At 31.2% G+C, this 21,520-nt stretch overlaps 1 protein-coding gene across 1 annotated transcript; it reads left to right on the forward strand.

Annotated features, from left to right (window-relative positions):
• Positions 1 to 3,211: 3,211 nt before the first annotated feature.
• Positions 3,212 to 20,973, forward strand: LOC145307159 (uncharacterized). The gene is made up of 10 exons (XM_080149513.1): positions 3,212 to 3,515; positions 3,869 to 3,967; positions 10,942 to 11,040; positions 16,162 to 17,987; positions 18,260 to 18,422; positions 18,928 to 19,100; positions 19,388 to 19,474; positions 19,717 to 19,773; positions 20,014 to 20,078; positions 20,451 to 20,973. Exons 3-9 carry the CDS (start codon positions 10,944 to 10,946, stop codon positions 20,050 to 20,052), a joined length of 2,442 nt encoding a protein of 813 aa, XP_080005639.1. The 5' UTR covers positions 3,212 to 3,515; positions 3,869 to 3,967; positions 10,942 to 10,943; the 3' UTR covers positions 20,053 to 20,078; positions 20,451 to 20,973.
• Positions 20,974 to 21,520: the final 547 nt, after the last annotated feature.

A 21,520-nucleotide genomic window follows, 5' to 3' on the forward strand; every position in this document is an offset into this window, starting at 1 on the left:
GGAGGTAAGTTAATTATATGTATACATACTAGCATTATTATTGATAATATTACTCAATGTACATTTAACCCTTACAGATTGGGGGGGGGGGGGGTCATATTGACCCCCCCCCCTCTTTTTTTTCAATGTCATTTTTTTTGTAGGTAAGATAGAGAGTTGTGACTTCATGACTTTTTAAGTTTAGTAATTATACGTCGGCAGGAGTTGATTTTATTAGGATATCTGGTCTGTGTCGGTCGTGGTGTCCGGTCAAAGTCGGTTGGGTAGCACCAAAATTTTTAAAAAATTCAAAATAAATCTTAATTTCTACATTATGACTTTGTATATAAGGTAGAAACCTAAAATTATTTTGGTGAATGAGAAAAGTGGTGTTATGACCGTTTGACCGCACGCTGACCGACTTTATGACCGATTTTTGTCCGGCTTTTACTACAGACATATATCATGAATATCAGCTAGATACCTATAAATTATTTTGGTAAATCCTTGAGCAATAATTAACAGATAAAAATATTAATTGGCGCCGCCAACTGCCGTTTTACCGCCGTAACTGCCAAAAATGGCGGTTTCCTTTATTTGCCGTTTTTTGGCGATGATCAGAAAAAGTAATTTTTTTGTTATGAAAAATAAAAGTTCGTCCTAGCTGCAAAATTGGTCGCTCTAAAGCTGTTTTAAAATTTAGCGGCTGGCCGCTAAAAAGCGGCTAAGGAGCAGCCTGATTGCTATGACTAGAAAAAGTAATTTTCTCTAAAAATTCTAAAAATACACATGAACCACCAGAAAAAAATTTTACGTCTTTATCTGTAACAGAAGCCGAGATAGAGGGGGGGTCAATATGCAAAATACACATGAACCACCAGAAAAAAATTGTACGTCTTTATCTGTAACAGAAGCCGAGATAGAGGGGGGGTCAATATGACCCCCCCCCCCAATCTATTAACCCTTAACGGCTGGGGGGGGGGGGGCGTTGAACGCCCCCCCATCCGGTTTTTTCTATCTCATTTTCTGTGTGTGAAAGATAAAGAGCCCAAACTGCTTGACTTTTTAAGTATGGGTATGGCACATAACTGAGAGTTGGAATTTTTTGAATATCTCTATCCTGGCGGGCACAGGATGCCAGCAAACCTGGCAGGGTCATCCAGGTAAAGAGCAAAAATATTTTTTGGACTAAAACAAAGCATTTTATCATACCAAAATACTAAAAAATCCTCTAGTAGTACATCCTTATATGAAATACAGGTGTTCAAGTCACTTTCAGGTTCCAGGTATGATCCTGCAGGTCCTGATCCTCCAGGTCTCCAGAAATCTTTAAAAGGCTCCTGTGGCCGCAATTTTTGACTTAGAGACTTCAAATTTTAAACTTAAGCTTTTCTTACATGTCTACATAACGTATTAAAATTTCATGAAGATCCGCCGCCGTTTTCCCGCCAACCACCGACTGCGGCAGCTGGCAGCTGCCAAGTACAGCTGCGGCCGCTGAAATTTATATTTTGATATTTCTAATATAAAATTTACATAAAGATAAACATTTTCTGGAAAAAAATTTTCTTCTAGCTTTAAAAATAAGAAAATTACAGCCGTTTGAAATTTTTATATAAAAAAAGACCTAAAAACAAAGGTTGTTAAATAAAAGGGTGAAGGAAGCGAAAATTGACTTAGACTTATAAAAGGTCGGAAATTCATTATCAAACAGGGGACTTGCACAAAAAAAATTTAGCCCTCTAGCTCTAATAGGAACTGAGATAATTAAGGGGGGCGTTGAACGCCCCCCCCCCCCCCCCCCCCCCCCGACCGATTAAGGTGTGGCAAGGGGCCCGACTGTAAAGGGTTAAGGTGGGAATAGGGGCCCGATCTGTAAGGGTTAAGTTTATTATACCAGATATTATTTCAGTTGAAAATTCAGGGTAAACAAGGAAAAGGTTTAGAGTCAATAAAGTTAATATGGTTGTCAAACATTGATAAAATACAAGAAAGTTAAACTCCTATCTTTTGTAATTGTAATAGAAACATGATATAAATGAAGTAGCTGGACTACTCAGAGAATCTAAAAAATGTGTAAGATTAACATTAATATTAACCTAAATATTCAGGAGATACTCCTTTGCATTATGCTGCTAGCTATGGCCACCAGAGTATAGTTGATATACTCCTACAACATAGGGCAGATGTTCATGTCAAGAATAATAGAGGTAAGTTTATTATATTTATCCATAAATACTTTATTATTGGTAATTTTACTCAATATGAATTTAATTTATTATACCAGATATTAATTCAGTTGAAAATAAAATAAAAAAATACAGTAAAAACAGCAGTACAAAGTAAAATAAGAAAGGGGGTAAAAAAGGGAATGTTTTAAAATCAACAAAGTTAATATGGCTGTCAAACTCCTATTTTTCATAATTACATAAGAAATACCACATTGATGAAGTAGCTGTGCTACAAATGTAGAAAAAGATTCTGAAAAATATGTATTGTTTGTCAACACTAATATCAATATCAATCTAAATATTCAGGAAGGACTCCTTTGCATCATGCTGCTAGGAGAGGCCACCAGAGTATAGTTGATATACTCCTACAAAAAGGGGCAGATGTTCATGTTAAGGATGATGATGGTAAGTTAATTATATTTATCCATACTTACTTTATTATTAGTGATATTACCTCATCTACATAAAAGTTTTTTATGCTAATTAGAACAATTGAACTTTAAAAAAACACAGTAACTACAGCAGGACAAAGAAAATAAGCTGTTCATTAACTTCATCAAAAGGGGAGTTGCAAAAATGAAATTGCAAGAAGTCAAAAAGTTGATATGGCTGTCAAAAATTGCTAAATTACAACAAAATTTTACTCCTAGGATTTCATAATTACATAAGAAATACCACATTGATGAAGTAGCTGTGCTACAAATGTAGAAAAAGATTCTGAAAAATGTGCAAAGTTTGTCAGCACTAATATTAATATTTACCTAAATGTTCAGGTGTTACTCCTTTGCATGATGCTGCTAGGAGAGGCCACCAGGGTATTGTTGATATACTCCTACAACATAGGGCAGATGTGAATGTCAAGGATAAATGGGGTAAGTTACTTACATTTATCCATTATTTATGATATTACTCAATATACATTTAAGATTATTATATTAGATATTAATTCAATTGAAATAAAAAAATACAGTAAAAACACCAGGACAAGGTAAAATAAGAAAGGGGGTAAAAAAGCGAATGTTTTAGAGTCAACAAAGTTAATATGACTGTCAAATATTGATGGATACAAAAAATTTAACTCTTATCTTTCATAATTGCAGAAGAAAACCACATTGATGAAGTAGCTGTGCTAAAAATGTAGAAAAAAGTTCTGAAAGATGTGTATAGTTTGTCAGCACTAATATTAATATTAATCTAAATGTTCAGGTGTTACTCCTTTACATGATGCTGCTAGGAAAGGCCACCAGGGTGAAGTTTATGAGCTCCTACCACATGGGGCAGATGTGAATGTCAAGACTGATACAGGTAAGTTAATTATATGTATTCATACTTACTTTATTATTGTTAATATTACTCAATATACATTTAAGTTTATTATACCAGATATTATTTCAGTTGAACATAAAAAAGTACAGTAAAAACAACAGGACAAAGTAAAATAAGAAAGGGGGTAAAAAAGGAAAAGGTTTATATAGAGTCAATAAAGTTAATATGGCTGTCAAACATAGAAAAAATACAAAAAAAATTAACTCCTATTTTTCATAATTACATAAGAAATACCACATTGATAAAATAGTTGTGCTACAAATGTAAGAAAAGATTCTGAAAAATGTGTAAAGTTTGTCATGGCTAATATTAATATTTACCTAAATGTTCAGGTGTTACTCCTTTGCATGATGCTGCTAGGGAAGGCTACCAGGGTATTGTTGATATACTCCTACAACATAGGGCAGATGTGAATGTCAAGGATAAATGGGGTAAGTTACTTATATTTATCCATTATTTATGATATTACTCAATATACATTTAAGATTATTATATTAGATATTAATTCAATTGAAATAAAAAAATACAGTAAAAACACCAGGACAAGGTAAAATAAAAAAGGAGTAAAAAAGCGAATGTTTTAGAGTCAAAAAAGTTAATATGACTGTCAAATATTGATAGATACAAAAAATTTAACTCTTATCTTTCATAATTGCATAAATTTCTTTTCTACGGTGGGTTTTAATGATTCATATAGCAGCCAAACTGTTTTAGGCAATACCCATTTGTCTGTCTGTCTGTCCTTTTGTTTGTCTATCCTACCACTTGTCTGTCTATCTGTCTAACTGCCTCTCTTTTGGATTTCAATGAATCATCTAGCATAGCCTATTTGTAATTTGTTAATGCCTCAAAGACTGTCTGTTACTATTTACCTGTCCCTCTGTCTGTCTGATCATTCACAGGTTCTCTATTGGATTTTATCTAATAAATTGTCTATTTTAGTAAAACTTTGATAATTCTTCTTGCCTGTCTGTCTGTCTATCTGCTGAGTTTCTACCCTAGGTCTAACAGACTTATTCACTTAATTTATAAAAAATTAGATTCAACTAATAATATGGTTGTATCTTGTACCAAGAGATACACAAAAAACCTTGTTATAAAAAAACAAATAAAAAATAATTCAATTTCTTCTATGAAGAAAAGTGTAATACATGTTCCTTTAATCTCTTTGTACATCAAAAATATGTTTCAAATTTATAATATCAGGTTATATTCCATTAATTTATTAACAACTAAATTTTTTGACACCCCACTTATGACTTTAAACAGCCCCCTTTAACTAAAATCAAGGGTGATTTTATTAAGATTTTACCAAAACTACTTTACATAAGAAATTTATTACATTTTAAATTTTTTTTTATAAAAAGAGGATTGGGATATATCTCCCACCCAACATTAACTTTAAAAACTATTGTAAAATATATTAAAAGTTATATAAACATATATCTATCAAGATCATTAAAGGAATTAACTCAAGTTTAAGGGGGGGGGGGGCTAATGCAACCATCTCATAATCAATGCACAAATTGCACTTAGAATTCGAATTTCGTTACAAAACTTGGCATGAGTAATCCTTGGTACATCTATTTTCCCAAAATGAAACAAAAAGTTGGAAAAGTGACGGCTAACAGCTGGCGGCTCAGTCATTTAGCTGTTTTTGGGCTATATTCAGGGCGAAACTATCATTAATTGCATAAGAATCAACTTTTTGAAACATATTTTTGCTTTAAATATCCATTTTTAAAATTTCTTGTACCAGCTGCTAGAACTGGCTGAAAATGGCTGGGAGCGGCTAAGAGTATGAAGAGTATATAAGCTTGTGACATGTCTAGGGGTAGGTTTTTATTGGTACTGAGCTCAAAAATACTACTATAAATAGTGGGGGTCCATCCATTTGGCAGCTGGGGCTGTTACACAGACTGTTAAAAACCTACCTAGAGACACGTCACAAGCCCTATCTCATTCTACTCTTGGCCGCTCCCAGCTGAGCTGCGGCCATTAGCAAGCTGCCAAATGAATTTTTTGTGGTATTTTTGAGCTCAGCACCCATAAATACCTACCCTTAGATACATCAAAAGCCCTATCTACTTATCATACTCTTGGCCACTCCCAGCTGTTTTCAGCCAGTTCTAGCTAGGAAGTGGGTGGTACTGAAAATTAAAATATGGTTATTGGTATAATTTAACATACATTAAAGCAAAAGTAGAACACCGTAAAAGTGTCTGAATATGACGTCAGAAAAAATTAACAATTAACCAATGAGAAGCCAGTATTCACAATGGTAAAATATACAGCGGCCTCTCATTGGTTAATTGTTAATTTTTTCTGACGTCATATTCAGACACTTTTACGGTGTTCGCAAAAGTATGTTTTTGAAAAAACCTACCCTAGACATGTCACATATTCCAAAGTCAAAATTGCATACATATATAATACAATATTTGAGGCCATAATTTACTATAAATATTATCTGTGTAAAAACTTTGAGGGAAACCCCAAATAAAATTAATGGTCTTCTTATTAATAAAGGGGGGTTTGGTGCTGGAAGGTGAGCAAAATTGATATATATTGAGCTAAAATTTTGAAACTGCCTGGTCCAGTAGTTACTGCATCTAAAAGAAAAACAAAATTAAATTTTTTTTTTAAGTTAGGTAAGAAAAACTGCAAAAATGGAATTTGACTTTGCAGATTTCTTGCTACACCTTCATATGTTATAATTGAGACTGCTCCATTTTTTTGGTAAATTTCAGGTTTATATTGACATACTAGAATTAAAATTTTGTAAAAATCTTTAAAATTGAGATCACACAAAAGAACTAAAAAAACATTCTTTTTGCAGATTTCAGAAACTTTGAAGTGCTTGTGAGGTCACAATTATTGCATCACAGAAAAAAAATATTTAGCAGTGGTCATTTTTTTGCTTAAATCAACCACATTTTTACTGGGGGCAAAAATTTTTTCAAAATTTTTCCATGGCGGGACGATTTAATCTACAATATATACTTTTGGCTGTTGACAGCTGTTCTCAGCCATTTTTGGCAGTTTTCAGCTGTTATGACAGCGAAATTAAAAAAGTGTTTTTAGTAATATGTCCATGACATAAAGTTATAATGTTAAATAAGAAAAGTTTAATTCCATGGAAATATTCAATTTTTATATCCTTATAAGCCATTACCCAGCTGCCACTATTTTTGGTAGTATTTTTCAGCTCAACACTCATTAAAACCTATCCCTAATGGATGATTCCTACATAATTATTGCTGGATTTGCCCTGAAAATAGCCCAAAAATGGCTAAACAGCTGAGCAAACAGCCCTTAGCCATTACTTTTCCAACTTTTTGTTCCATTTTGGGAAGAAAGATCTACCAAGGATTACTCATGCCAAGTTTTGTAATGAAATTCGAATTCTAGGTGCCATTTGTGCATTGAATACGTGATGGTTGCCTTAACCCCCCCCCCCCCACCCTTAAGCTTAACCCCTTACAGTCGGGCCCCTTGCCGCACCTTAATCAGTTGGGGGGGGGGGAGGCCGTTCAACGCCCACCCCTATTATCTCAGTTCCTATTAGAGCTAGAGGGCTAAAAAATTTTGTGCAAGTCCCCTGTGTAATGATTAATTTCCGACCTTTAGTAAGTCAAGGTCAATTTTCGCTTTCTTCACCCTTTTATTTAACAACCTTTGTTTTTAGGTCCTTTTTTACTTAAAAATTTTAAACAGCTGTAATTTTTTTATTTTTAAAGCTAGAATAATTTTTTTTTTGCAGAAAATGTTTATCTTTATGTAAATTTTATATTAGAAATATCAAAATAGAAATTTCAGCGGCCGCAGCTGTACTTGGCAGCTGCCAGCCGCCGCAGTCGGCGGTTGGCGGGAAAACGGCGGCGGATCTTTATGAAATTTTAATACGTTATGTAGACATGTAAGCAAAGCTTAAGTTTGAAATTTGAAGTCTCTAAGTCAAAAATTGCGGCCACAGGAGCCTTTTAAAGATTTCTGGAGACCTGGAGGATCATACCTGGAACCTAAAATTGACTTGAACACCTGTATTTAATATAAGGATGTACTACTAGAGGATATTTTAGTATTTTGGTAAGATAAAATGCTTTGTTTAAGTCAAAAAATATTTTTGCTCTTTACCTGGATGACCCTGCCAGGCTTGCTGGCATCCTGTGCCTGCCAGGATGGAGATATTCAGAAAATTTTAACTCTCAGTTATGTCTCATACCCACACTTAAAAAGTCAAGCAGTTCGGGCTCTTTATCTTTCACACACAGAAAATGAGATAGAAAAAACCGGATGGGGGGGCGTTCAATGCCCCCCCCCCCCCCCCGACCGTTAAGGGTTAATTTTTTATTAAATTTTAAAAAACAGACCTACTAAGGATTACACATGCCAATTTTCATAACAAAATTTGGATTAATTGATTATGAGATGGTTGCATTAACTCCCCCCCCCCCTACATATGTATGAGAGTTTCCTCATGTCTCAATTTACTAATTAAAAGTTGTACAGTACAGTTGTACAGAATATTGCAAGATTTTTTTAGTAAAGTCTGGTAATTAATTTACCTAAAAATAGATAGCATAGAATTATCTGAATCAGTGACTTGCTTAAATACACCCTGCTTAAACACCCCCAATCCCACTTTGTTTTAAGAGGTGTAAAATTATTTCCTTTACACCCCCTTGGAATTTATAGAGGGGTGTATCTGAGGATGTAGGCTCTTGTCAAGAGGGTGGACATGGGTGGACACCTAGGGAGGTGTATCCATCCCCCTTAATTTTACAAGGGTGGTGTAAACAACCCCTATACCAACCTTTTGCACGCCTTTGATCTTAACTATACTTTCAGAGTACATAAAGTTGTAAATTCAGTAACTATTCTACAAAAATTATCTTCCTAAATTGATATATGATTTCCGGGGTAATCTCCAGTGGACTAAACATTACAATTTTATGGAAAAAAAGATATCTTTGGAACATGCATGTCTTGAAATTATCCCCCCTGTGTACTCAATACGCATTATTAATTCTAAGTGCGTCAATTTTGAGTTTAAAGATACCCTTAGTTTAAGCATTAATTTCTCCAAAAAATGATGAAAAAAGATAAATTTTTTTGGATAAAATGATAAAAGTATATGTAAAATGAAATAACCAGCAAAAAAAATTACAAAATTATGTTAAATAGAACGAAAATTAGAGCGTTTTGTATGCCTTATAAAATGCGTATTTCTCATGAAAATTGTAACGATTTAGTGTGTTGAGTAAAATGTTTACAAACTTCCCGCTTTTATAAGTAAATAGAGTCCTTGTGGGAATTGAGATAATAGGGGGGGGGGGGAGGGCGTTGAACGCCCCCCCCCCTCTGACTGATTAAGGTGCGGCAAGGGGCCCGACTGTAAGGGGTTAATCATATTTATCCATACTTACTTTATGATTGCTGATATTACTCTGCATAAATTTAAGTTCATCATACCCGATATAAAAAGAGTTGAACATAAAAAGATACATGGTAATAACAGCAAGACAAAGTATAATAATTCTTGTTAAAAATCATTTCCTAAGACAAATTGCCACAAAAATTCGTAGCACTTATATAATGATGTCTTAAAATGTAATTTCCTTATAAGCTTCCTGATTTTCAATAAATCATATGACAGAACAAAATCCTTTTTTAAAATTATGAAATATTATTTGTTTGTCTTATTTGTCTTTTTTTATTGGGGTAAAATATGTAGCTTTTAGAGTGTTTTGCTTCATAAATCTTGTATTCTGGTATTGAGTAAAATTAGGCCTTTTGATTTCATCTAAATTAATTCATTAAAAATTAATTCTTTGTAATATATTAATGAATTAACATTAACATGTTTGTGTTCCATCACTTATTTTAAAAACATAAAAAATGGCTGTAAAGGGTTAAATGACAACAAATGTTTATGCAATACAACAAATTTATTTTTGTCAAATATACAAATGTGATATAAAATAAGATTATTCAAACTTATTTTTTAAAATAATTTTAAAAAGTATGTATCTTTTATGTGTATGGTTTTCATTCTTTTTATTTTTATATAAATAACAATTATCTATATACATTGGAAATAAGTCACTTTTTGAAAACACTCTTTTTTTGAATTGTAAAGAATTGAAATAAAACAAGACTTCTTATTGGTTAGACTTCAGAATTATTTGTTTTATTGTAAATGTTAGATTTTTCAATGAAGTTAATTGTTTTGGAAAAAAAAAAATTATTTCCAATATCAATATAAAGTGAATTATATAAAATGTTCTGTGAGCCACAATAATAACCGAAGTAAAAAAAGATCTTTTGCTCCGGTCAAAATGACTACAGCAACACTAAAAATTAATTTTTAAATCCCCCAAAAAAAGTTTATTGGGGACTTAATTCAAATTTGGGCTCTGCAGTCTGATTCTATAGGTGTCCTATATATTTTTGACCCCCCATTCAAAAATAGGTTAAAAACAGTTTAACCCCTATATTAATTTGCTACTAAAGTTATAATTTTAAGAGTAAAATTGGCTGGAGTTCTGGAACACCATTTAATCATTATCTGGTCCTTTCCTCCTATCCCTGAAATATGGATTAAGCATATATAATCATGTTTTTAAAATATTTTTTTTAGATATTTGTATTATTTGAAAGTATTAATTTTTTAAGTGGGGGTAACTTACAGGTCCTGGTGAGGTTTTTAACTATTTTTAGGGAGGGTACCAAAATCCTGGCAGCCTGCCAAGATAAATTTACCCTAGAAAAAAGATTTTCTGAAATGTTTGTTAAAGTTGATTTATCTATTTCATGGAAGCTACAAAACCAATTTTGATTAAAAAAAAAATTGGTAATAATTTGGAAATTTTTTTTCTTTGAATAGACATTATTTAGACACACCAAGTGCCTTGTTTGCCATTAAAACTAAAACATGTAATTTTTGTCATGGTTCATAACTGTTTTAATCTGGTGTAACTTTTTAGTATTTGATGAAGAACATTCAAGCCTTTTCATAATGGGGGGGTGGTAAAAAATCTTAATAGTGGAAGTAGAAATGTGCATGAAGCAAAGAATTTTTTTGGGGATTATTTATTTGGGGTGGGGAGGTATTTACCCCGTTAAAATTGTTTGGGGGGGGGGGGGGAATAAATACCCCTTACTAAATACACTATTTGCAAGGTAATGTTTAGGGTATGAAATTACTCCTTCTCAAATGATTTAATCTTTTTTTTCCAGGTTTGTAGGACACAAAGTATAAGTTTCATAAAATGTATTTAGATATCCTCCATAAAAGTAAAAAATTAGAAGGCTTTTAAAAGTTTTCATAAAGATTTGCAAGGAAAATTGTAGAATACTGAAAAAGAGTAATTAGTGAAAGATAAATAATTCATATGTTCAGGAATGACAGCTATACAGATATCAGAAAAATATGGTGAAAGTAGAGATATTCTGACCTTGATGTTATATCATGGGGCTCAAATTTCTGACATTGATGAAGGTAAGTGAATTCTTACAGTAAATTTATTTTGATAATTTCACAAAAAAAAGATGATTCTAGGGAAATGATTGTGAAGATCTCTAGCAAACAATTACAATTTCTAGTTTCATTACCTGAAAACCTTGTTTTTATCTAAAATACAAAATTTTTCAAATATATTTGAAATATTTGTAATTTATGGGATCCTCTGTTTCCAAATAGTAAAAGATAGTTTTGAAATAATTTGTTTAAAGTTTTTATGAAGAATCACAAAAATTCATTACTTAGTTTTAATAAATATCATGAAAAGTTATAAAATCATTTTTTAAAGCTTAATCCATTTTTAAAGTTATTAATCAAATTTCTTAAACAGATCAAAATATGATAATATTGTTCAAGAGTATTGTAATTGTACAAACTTTCCATTTCTCTGGGGAATATTAGGCCTTGACAAGATTTTTCCATTACTGGGATGTCTCCTTCACATGCTCCCAAGCTAGGTTGGCGTCCTCCAGCTTCTTCTCTTTGTTTTAGTTTTGGTATCCTACTACCATTCATTCTCAGCACATGTCCTAGCCAGATCAAACACTTTTAATGTCTGGACAGTATGTTTTCATATTCTTCTAAGAATCTTATGAAAAACAATTAACTTTTTCACATCAGCAACATTAATCTTCCAGCATTCAGCACCATATAAAAGGACAGATTTGACATTCTATCTTACATCCTTAACCTTGTCCATTTTTATAGAGGGTGAGGCAGAAAAAACTGAGTTTCCGATTTTCTGATACAACCAATTGGACTATGGAAAAAACAATTATAGGTTCTTGTTCTCTATAAAAATATACATTAAACTTAGAAAAGGTGTTTTTGAATATTTCTGAAAACAACGGTGCTTTTTAGAGCATAAAGATTTCAAAAAGTTTGTGTGATGACTTTTTCGTCTATTATTTTGTATTTTTAAAGTAGATTTTTTTCTAATAAAATATTTCTGCCATTCTAATCAGATGACCAAACATATTCTTTATTCATTAAAGTTTTTATTCAACAGATTCTAAATATTTAACATCTTAAAAATACAATTTCTTTAAATAAAATTTGCACAGTATAAATCAGATTATTAGATGATGACCTGATTTAATCTTCAAAATCCCCGCCCCTTTTTCCTTTTGACAAATTATGATTATATTTTATAATCCGTCATGGTGTTATCCTCTTAGAATTTTTTTTTTCAATTTTGTACCCCCCCCCCCCTTCCCCGACTACCCACGAACAACTATTTTAGGTTAGGTTAGGTTTTAGGCTAGGGAGCTGAGCACTGCGGCTAGGCAGGCAAGGGTGCCGAGCGCTGCGGCTAGGCAGGCAAGGGGGCCAAGCGCTGCGGCTAGGCAGGCAAGGGGGCTGAGCGCTGCGGCTAGGCAGGCTAGGGAGCCGAGCACTGCGGCCAGAGTTCATAGTTCGCTGTCAGGAGGGGGGGGGGTACTCAAATTTTCAATATTGAAAAAAATTCTAAGAGGATAATACCTCCGTCATAATAACAAAATAGGGTAATATTTAAAAAAAAACATTCTCATAAAATAAATTCTTTAATTACCTTTTTTGTCTTTTTTGATTTTTTTGTCAATTAAAAAGGTTTTATTTTCTTTATACTACATAAGCTACTTTATTAAAGAAAATTCTTTTACTGAAAACGCATCACAATCAAGAAATCAAAAATGCTTTTGTGAGGATCTAAAAAGCATTTCACCTTTAAAACTCATTTAGGTACTTTTCTTAGACCTTTTTCTAAATTAATATTGAAATTCTACGATTTTTTTATACAAAATAGATGAGTTATTTAAATTTTTTTGATCAACATTTTTCACACAAGGCATTTTTTTGACACCATACACCTATCATAGAGGCCACATTTTTAGAGATAATGAAAACACCTTTTACAAGTTTATTGTGCTTTTGTACAGAGAACAAGGACATATAATTATTTTTTTCTGTAATCCTTCTGGTTGTTTCTGAAAATCGGAAAACTCAGTTTTATTTGACTCACACTGTATTTGTTAGATTTCCAAATTGCTCTGAGCATAGCACAGGAAGCATTTGCTTTGTCTGTTCCCGTTTTGATATCTGCACTTGCTCCTTTGTTTTTTTTGTGTATAAAACTTTCTAAATATGCAAATTTCTGTAAAGAAGGTGTCTTAACTTTTTTATCTTTATTTAAATAGTCGGTGTTTGTAGTAAGTAGAAGATATAAAATTTTTGTAGACCTCTTATTTTTGAAGTAATTTTTAAAAAATAAAATAAGTCAGTTTTAAGGTACTAAAATGCAACAAAAAAAAAGAAGAAAATTGCCATTATGAACAAAAAAAGTAAGATCTTACTAATTTAATTTGACACCTTACTTTTTAAATTCTGTTGAGTAGTTATTGAAAAAAACTCTGTTTTTTTAAACCTTAGTGAATAAAAACTTTGAACTTGAATATATCCTCATACAGGCATAAAAATATGTCTTTATATATACAACCTTTAGAATAAGAAAATATTATGAATCCATTGTAAGCAAAATTGAAAAAATTTGCAAGATATGATAAAAAAATTATATGAAAATTGTTTAAAAAGTATAAATCATGAATGGTCCTTACAATCAGCTGGTTAAAATAAGGTGGAAGGGTTATTTGACTTAAAAGACCATTAAAAAAGAGAAAAATAACAAAAGTAAAACTAAGTCAGATCATATTGTTTTGTAAGATTATTCAATTATATTTAATCTACATAAAATTGCAATTGTAGATAGTAAAAAAAGAGATATCTTTTCAGAGAAAACTTTTATTAATTACCATATCATTATTCTCTTTTATGCAATAAAAATGTGAAAAATATTTAAAAACTGATATTTCAAACTAAAATACCCTAATAAGACATTAAAGTTTGTAGCTGTCTAAATACAGAATCTACCTGTAATTTATTAGGAGTAATGATCTTTATAAATCTTATTACAACTATAACCATGAACTACAAAAAAGAGTAACAAAATGTTAAGAAATAATCATGTTTAATAAATTAAATGAATATTGTGATTTTTTAGAGTAGATAACAAACAGTAGAATCATAAATATACAAAATATAAATTCCACAATACTGTATAGTTCAGTATTACTCTATGATAGTTGCTCTTCAGTAAATAAGGTTTTTAAAAAATCTTACACACTGCTAGTTCTTTCTCACTGCATTAAAGTTTTGACATTTGAGAGCTATTTTTAAGAGGGCAGAAAATACTAAATCAAGGAGCATAAATTATTTAGACTGCATCTATGTTTGGAAAAGTACAGTGATATTTAATTGTGTGTTAAATGCACAAAATTACATGACTTTTCTCTTAGTTCTGATTCAAACTAAAAAATTTAAATTCATTTCAACTTTTAAAACTTCAATAATTATAATACTGGTAGAAATTGTTTAAAATTAGTGTATTTTAGAAAAATATTTTGTTTTTAATCCTGATATAAAAGTAGCTATTTGCTGGACCCATATAGTTCTCCTTTACAGTGTAGCTTCTTGTAGGTACATGGGAGGGTTACAACTATAATGGGAGAGAGAACCTTCACCCTCATAAGAGAAATCACCCCCAATCCTTCCTTAAAGCGCCCTTAGGGGCTTTTTACTAGGATTGTAGAATGTAGATGCTAGTTTTAAAGTGCACATGAATTTGCAAATAAGTTTATTTCAATTTTTAGGTATAAGACAATTAAAGAGAAATCTGTGCATATATTGCCTTAAAAGATGACAAATATTTAATTAAATCAAAAAGATTTTTAAAACTTTTTGTTGGTAAACTGAATAGTAAATGCATTAATAAGAACAAATGCACTGACTTGTGAAGAACTGAAGTCAAAATTAATAAAGAATTTGTAGCTTATTAAAATGGCATAACAATGCATATCAATATAAACTATTTAAAGAAAAAAAACAAATTCTGCATTTATGTAAAAAAATATAACAAATTCAAAAAAATTTCTTGTAAATCTCCCTTACAGATTGGGGGGGGGGGCATATTGAACCCCCCCCCTCTAGTTTTTTCAATGTCATTTTTTTTGTAGGTAAGATAGAAAGTTGTGACTTCATGACTTTTAAAGTTTAGTAATTATACGTTGGCAAGAGTTGAATTTCAAAACAGCTCTAGACCAACCAAATTTTTATGTAGTCTTTTATTGTGATCAGAAACAGATAAAAATATTAATTGGCGCCACCAACTGCCTTTTTACCGCCGTAACCGCCGTTTTTCGGCGATGGTCAGAAAAAGTTATTTTTTTTATAAAAAAAAAAGTTCGTCCTAAAATTTGGTGATCCTAGCTTTAAAATTGGCCGCTCTACGGCTGTTTTAATATTTATCGGCTGACTGCTAAAAAGCGGCTAAAGAGGGTCTGACTGCTATGACTAGAAAAAGTAATTTTCTCTAAAAATACACATGAACTACCAGAAAAAAATTGTATGTCTCTAACTGTAACAGGAGCTGAGATAGAGGGGGGATCAATATGACCCCTCCACCCCAATTAAGGTGGAAATTGGGGCCCTAGCTGTAAGGGTTAAAAGAATTAATTTTGATCTTAAAACTAAAAGCCTAACTCTATATAGGAGTGAGTGTGTTAAGTTTGGTGTAATGTGTGGGCCTGTGGGGGGGAGTGGGGTGTTGTTGGGGCGGTTGTGAGTGTGTGTGATGAAAGAATGTTTGAGATGAAAGAAGAGACATTTCTAACTAAAATCACTCAATTTATGGTTGAAAAAAAATATAGTTTGTATTGTTGCATAATATTACTTTTAAATTTTGCTTTTAAAACATGTTTCTTTAGTCATCATACTTATATTTATATTTATTTTCAAACCAAGTTTGAAAACAAATTTTACAAATTATTACAATTATTACAATTACATTATTGTAGTGTATCAATTTTGTTGCTTATTTTCCCTAAGTCTTTTTAGTGCAAAGGTTTTAGCATCAAAATCCTGTGAAATTGAACTTTAAATTAAATGAAATTAATGGAATTTAAAGGCATAATTCTTTGAAAATAATAACTTAAAACATAGGAAAAGGTGATTAAAAATGCATTTTGAAAAATTGTTTCATGATCTCTTTAATATTATTTTTCTTAGGAAATTATACAAAGAACCTTACAGAAGAAGATATAATGAAGATACTAAGAAGAAATCCTGCAGAGAAAACACAAATTATTTCATTTATTGTTCAACACATCCAAGCATGTGCCAAGTATAACCAACAATTTTTACAAGAATTGATTGGGATACTTCAACAGAAAAGAGATGAAATTGGGCTCACATTTCAAGATGTATTCCAAATATTTCATACACATGAAGACCTTGATGGAATGAGAATATCCTGTTTAAATGTAGCTATTCTTAATAAGAATAAAAAATTAGCATTAGATATGCTTGAGTGTGAAAAAATTCTTCATGGCCAAGACACTGAATCAGTCCTTCAGTGTCTCAGAGAAAATACTCAAGATGATCCCTTAAAGCTGGAACTAGTTGACAAAATAAGAGGAGAATCCACTGGTAAATGTAATAACACAATTGAAGCAGTCAAAGAAAAATTGTCATGTTGCTCAATCAAAGATGGACAGAATGACACCTCTGAGAAAAGCTGTTTTGAGATTATGAAGATTGTGTTTTCAGTTATCTTTCAGACACTGCTTGTCTCAATCTTGCCCTATTTGTGGGACCTCTTTTCAGATTTCCAGTTGTATATGGCCTTTAAAGACTACAATTCTTCAAATTCAAAGGAAGATATGGAATTATGGTGTAACAACTCTGTTGGTTCTATGGATTTAACTAAGGAATATGATATTGCTTCTGGGATGACTCTCTCCATTTTGATTCTGAATGGAATAATGTATGCTATTGGAGTGGTTTTAGTTCCCACCACTCATGTTGACAACCTTATTGCAAAGGTTGCCTCTGAGTATAGATTATATTATCATGGAATATATTTTGGTAGAAAAACAACCAGGTTAATTACTGCTTTCCTCTACATCCTGAAATATCTGGCAAAACTTCTATGGCCTATATTTCTACTGATGTCCTATCAACTTGAAAATGAATTAACAACCACCCCAACTAGGACAATCCAGACCAAATTCAAGACAGAAATCTTATGGAATATGGTAAAAGTGTCAGAGATGTCATTTGAGAACACATTTCAACTGACCATCCAACTTTGGGTTCTCAAACCGATATTTGGTTGCATCTCTCAGAAATCATGGACAGATCTGTTCTCTGCTGGCCTCAATGGAGTGTGGAGTATTATCAGTTTTGGAAGCTATGAATCAGAATCATATGTTGAAACTTCTCTTGGAAAGATATTATTCATTGTGTTTATGCTAAGTTTAGGTCATGCCATGAAGAAACTTGCTAAGACAATACTTGGATTTTTGAATAAATTGAAGCCACTTGTTCTACTATTCCCCAGTGCGATGTTGCAGGTTGTTGCTAGAATATTAGTCATAAAGAATTTGATGCTTATGACTGTTCCTGGCTGGTACAAATACCTGTTCCTGTTATTTCACTTTCTATGTTTAATCACAGTCAATATTGTATTTGAGTCGCGAAAAAAAGAGATGAAAGAGACAACAATGAACAGACGGAATATTGGGATTCTAGAATGGCTACAGAACCAAGTAAAATCACAAAAGAGGAAGATTCAGATTATCATCAGCTGCTTATGTTCAAGTTTCCTTCCAGTGGACATTCATTACAACTCATCCACACTACACCTTCCAAAATACAAATTTTTATCAACCTGTTTTTTCTATATGTTGATATTCTTGGAAAACTTGACTTTGACAGTATTACCTTTTATTGCGCCTACCTTGTTTCCACCCCAAGATGAATTTAACTACAGCTCCTTCACCTCAGCAGCCATCTTTGTTAATCTATCCTGGATTGTTGTTGTCATGATAGAGGTAAGATATGTATACAAAAACTTGCATTGATTCATTATCATTCATAAATTTTTCCCTTAGATTTTTGAAAACCTTTCTGAGAAGTTAGTAATGAATTATCTACTAGATTAAAAAGTAATAAAAAGGATCAAAGAGTTAAAAAGGTTTAAACCAACAAAGTATAAATAATATAAACATTTCATAAAATTAGTTCATAATTTCACATGTTTTTAAATCATTACCAATAGTTAATATGATAAATTCTGTGACAATAAGTACTTGAAAATGTTTAGGTTTTGTACTATTCAAAATTGCATGTCTGGCATGAAATTAATGGGCCTGTAAAAACTGAAGACAAGTGTGAGTTCTCATTCCTGTCAAGACTAGTTTGTTATGACAAAATTCAGAAAATTACAATATCAGGATGTAGAAGGCCTAAATTTGAAGATTACTCAGGTTAGATCAGATTGGAAAGTGTTATAATATTTTTTTATGATAGTGGGAGGGGGATGGGAGAGGTTAGTTAATCTACTTAGTGCTTTGCAGAAAATCATTTTAAATTTTATATACTTTTGTCTAACAGATTACTTCTTTCTAAAATCCTACATTAAAAAACTAGCGGCTTTGCCCCTTTGAGGCCTCTAGGGGCACTTGAAGGGGGAAGTTGAATTAAAAACACATTTGTTTTAAATTTAGATTTTTATAAAAAAAATTAAAAATTTTTTTTGGGGGGGGGAACGGAGGGGGGGGGGTTACAGGGGATATTTATCTTGTGAAGGTTGAGGTACTCTCTCACAAAATAGTTTTAAACCTTCCTGGGACCTATGAGAAGCTACTCTGTTAAGGAGAACTTGATCAGTTCAGTGGTTAGCAAGATCCTTTGGTACAAACATAGATAGATAGACATCATTCTACTTTGTATTATAAATACTTTTAAATACTGATAATATATTCTAAATAGGAATAACTCTGGAAAATACTTTGTTTGGAAGACCCCTTGAAGAAGTAGAGAAGGAGTTTGACAATTTCAAGTTTATTCATTCCAAAGTTGATGAAACCCAACCCATGGATGACTTGAAGTCAGGACCAGAACAAACTGAAAACATGGATGAAAATGAGAAATTGTTGAAAAAAGTAAATAAACCCTTTTCTTGAAAATAAAATTATTAGGAAACGTCTTTAAAAAGTCATATTTTTTTTGCTTTGTACCTGAATGACCCAGCCAGGATGGTGATATTAAAATTCTCATTAAAATGTGTATAATAATCCAATTCAAAAAATTATTACTCTAGAGCTCTCTATCTTTAACAAACATAAAATGAAACAGAAAAAAAACAGTTTGGTAATGTTTTTTACTCTCCCCTCCCACTCTCCAACAAAACCTATCGTAATACAAATATTAATTCTATTTCTTACTTTAGAGTGAAGAAGATGAAATTATTCCAAGTTCCAGAGAAATGATTTCAAGTCATGAAAGGATCTCTGCTGATCTTGACAATGAAAAAGAGGTAAGATTTATCTTTCTGTTGACTTAAGGCTTTTGAATGATATATTTACTTACCAGTTATTCAGAGAAAAAAATTCTTTACACAAATAAAATTGTACAATAAAAAAACTGTAACATTCCTCAAGCTTTAGATTTTAATTTTTTTGTAACAAATGTTAGAAATTGTTTATTTAGGTCAATATAAGGTTAATGAAAAAGAAACCTGTTTAAAATTAAGGAAAATAAGAGTAAACTTTTATTCAGGGAGAAAACTTGATTGCTGTAGTTGACGAAATCCCAATGCAAATTATCACAACTGAGGTAAATATAGTTTCAAGAATATCAGAGCTACTTTTCCTTCAAGTAAGGTCAGTGGTTACATATCCCTGTTTACAACATGCAATTTCTGGATAATAACTCCCAATCATAATTTTGGAATTCTGTTTCTACAATTTTAATAAGATTCATGAACAAATTACAAACAAAAAATATATTTATGACAACACAAATATCTCAACTTTAAAATGTTAAATAAGATTTCTAAAATGTTGTTTTGTTTAGGCTATTGTTGAACCAACTCATGAGAGCAGTGTGTGTTAAAATGGAAGATAAATACTTCATTAAAAGTAAGTCTCTTTTTTTCAGCTGCACTTTGTACATAATTTTATAACAAATGAACTTTATAATATTCTAAACTCAATATTAGTAGGTACATGTACATCTATTATTGAATGTGGAAAATTAATGTTTTCTGAACAAAATTATCTCAGAATGATTCTAGATTTTTTTATTTAATTGGTGTTTCTCTTCAACTCAAAAGACTAGAAATAAAAAGATAATAGTAAAGATTGTTAGCATTATTTCTTGCAAATAATATTCTGTGAGTTTCTCCACCTCTGATATCTATTTTAGACAACTTAAAAGTCTAAACCAAATCTTTTTTTCATGATACTATTTTTTTCTTGGTCTGACCAATTTGATGATTATTTTACTTTCAGGTATTTGATTGATTTTGAAAGTTGGATGGATATGTAAAAAGAGATATTTCAGCATATAGAGTAAATTCAAACTCAAAATTATTAAATTCTTCTATTAACGTTTGACAATATCATGTCCAACTAAATTTTTAAACTTTTTTTACTGAATGAAAAGTATATTACTGTTGCTCTAAGTAATATCTCACATATTTCCAGTGAAGCAACCTTCAACCCCACCCAAAGCACAAAACCCTTTTAATATTCTATACTTTTCTTGAAAGTCATATCTGACATACAATAGCCATTTTGATCATAGTTTTCATGAATAAAGTGAGGGGGGATTAAGATGCTTTACTTGCAAATTAAGAGTTTTTGTCCAGATTTAGTTATTCAAAAAATATTGATAATCATTCAAAATCTAGGTATAAATGAATTACTTAGTACTTTTTTTATTTAATTGATGACTCAATTAAATATTAACTTGTTTGTCTCTAATGCATATGTAATTGAATTAATATTGAAAAATAATTTTCAAATGACATGAAAAAATAATGACAATTTATTTATTTAAAGAGAAACTTTAGAAGAATTTAAAAATAACTTTTCTTAAATTTCAAATGTAGATAAGCATTCCTTAAGTAGCAATATTTAGTAAAATTTAAATAAATATATTTTAGCAAGAGACAAACATTTCAATATTTCATGATTTTTATTGTGCTAATTATCTTTATATCCTTTTGTTTAATTGCTTATATTGCACTATTTTAAATTTTATTGTTTAAACTTTTAAGCCTGTAAACATTTTATTAATTTCTTAAACACATTTTTCAAAAATTTACAAGAGTAATCTTAGAATAGTAAAAATCTATTAATGATAAAATGAAAAACATTCTAACATTCAATTTGAAATTCTTTACATTAAGATAGAATATCAAATAAAATAAAATGCAGGTTACACCCACTAGTTTTAGCTTTCATAATTTTTAAAAACATTTTTCAGGCTCAAGGTATAATAATCTTTGTAGTAAATTTAGAATATTATGAACGGGATAAATCCTTTTCAGAAAGTTGGTTTGTTTATATGTTCTGTA

The sequence above is a fragment of the Acartia tonsa genome, chromosome 15 (genome assembly GCF_053477335.1).
Source record: "Acartia tonsa isolate MP-2025a chromosome 15, ASM5347733v1, whole genome shotgun sequence".
Lineage (NCBI taxonomy): Eukaryota > Metazoa > Arthropoda > Copepoda > Calanoida > Acartiidae > Acartia > Acartia tonsa.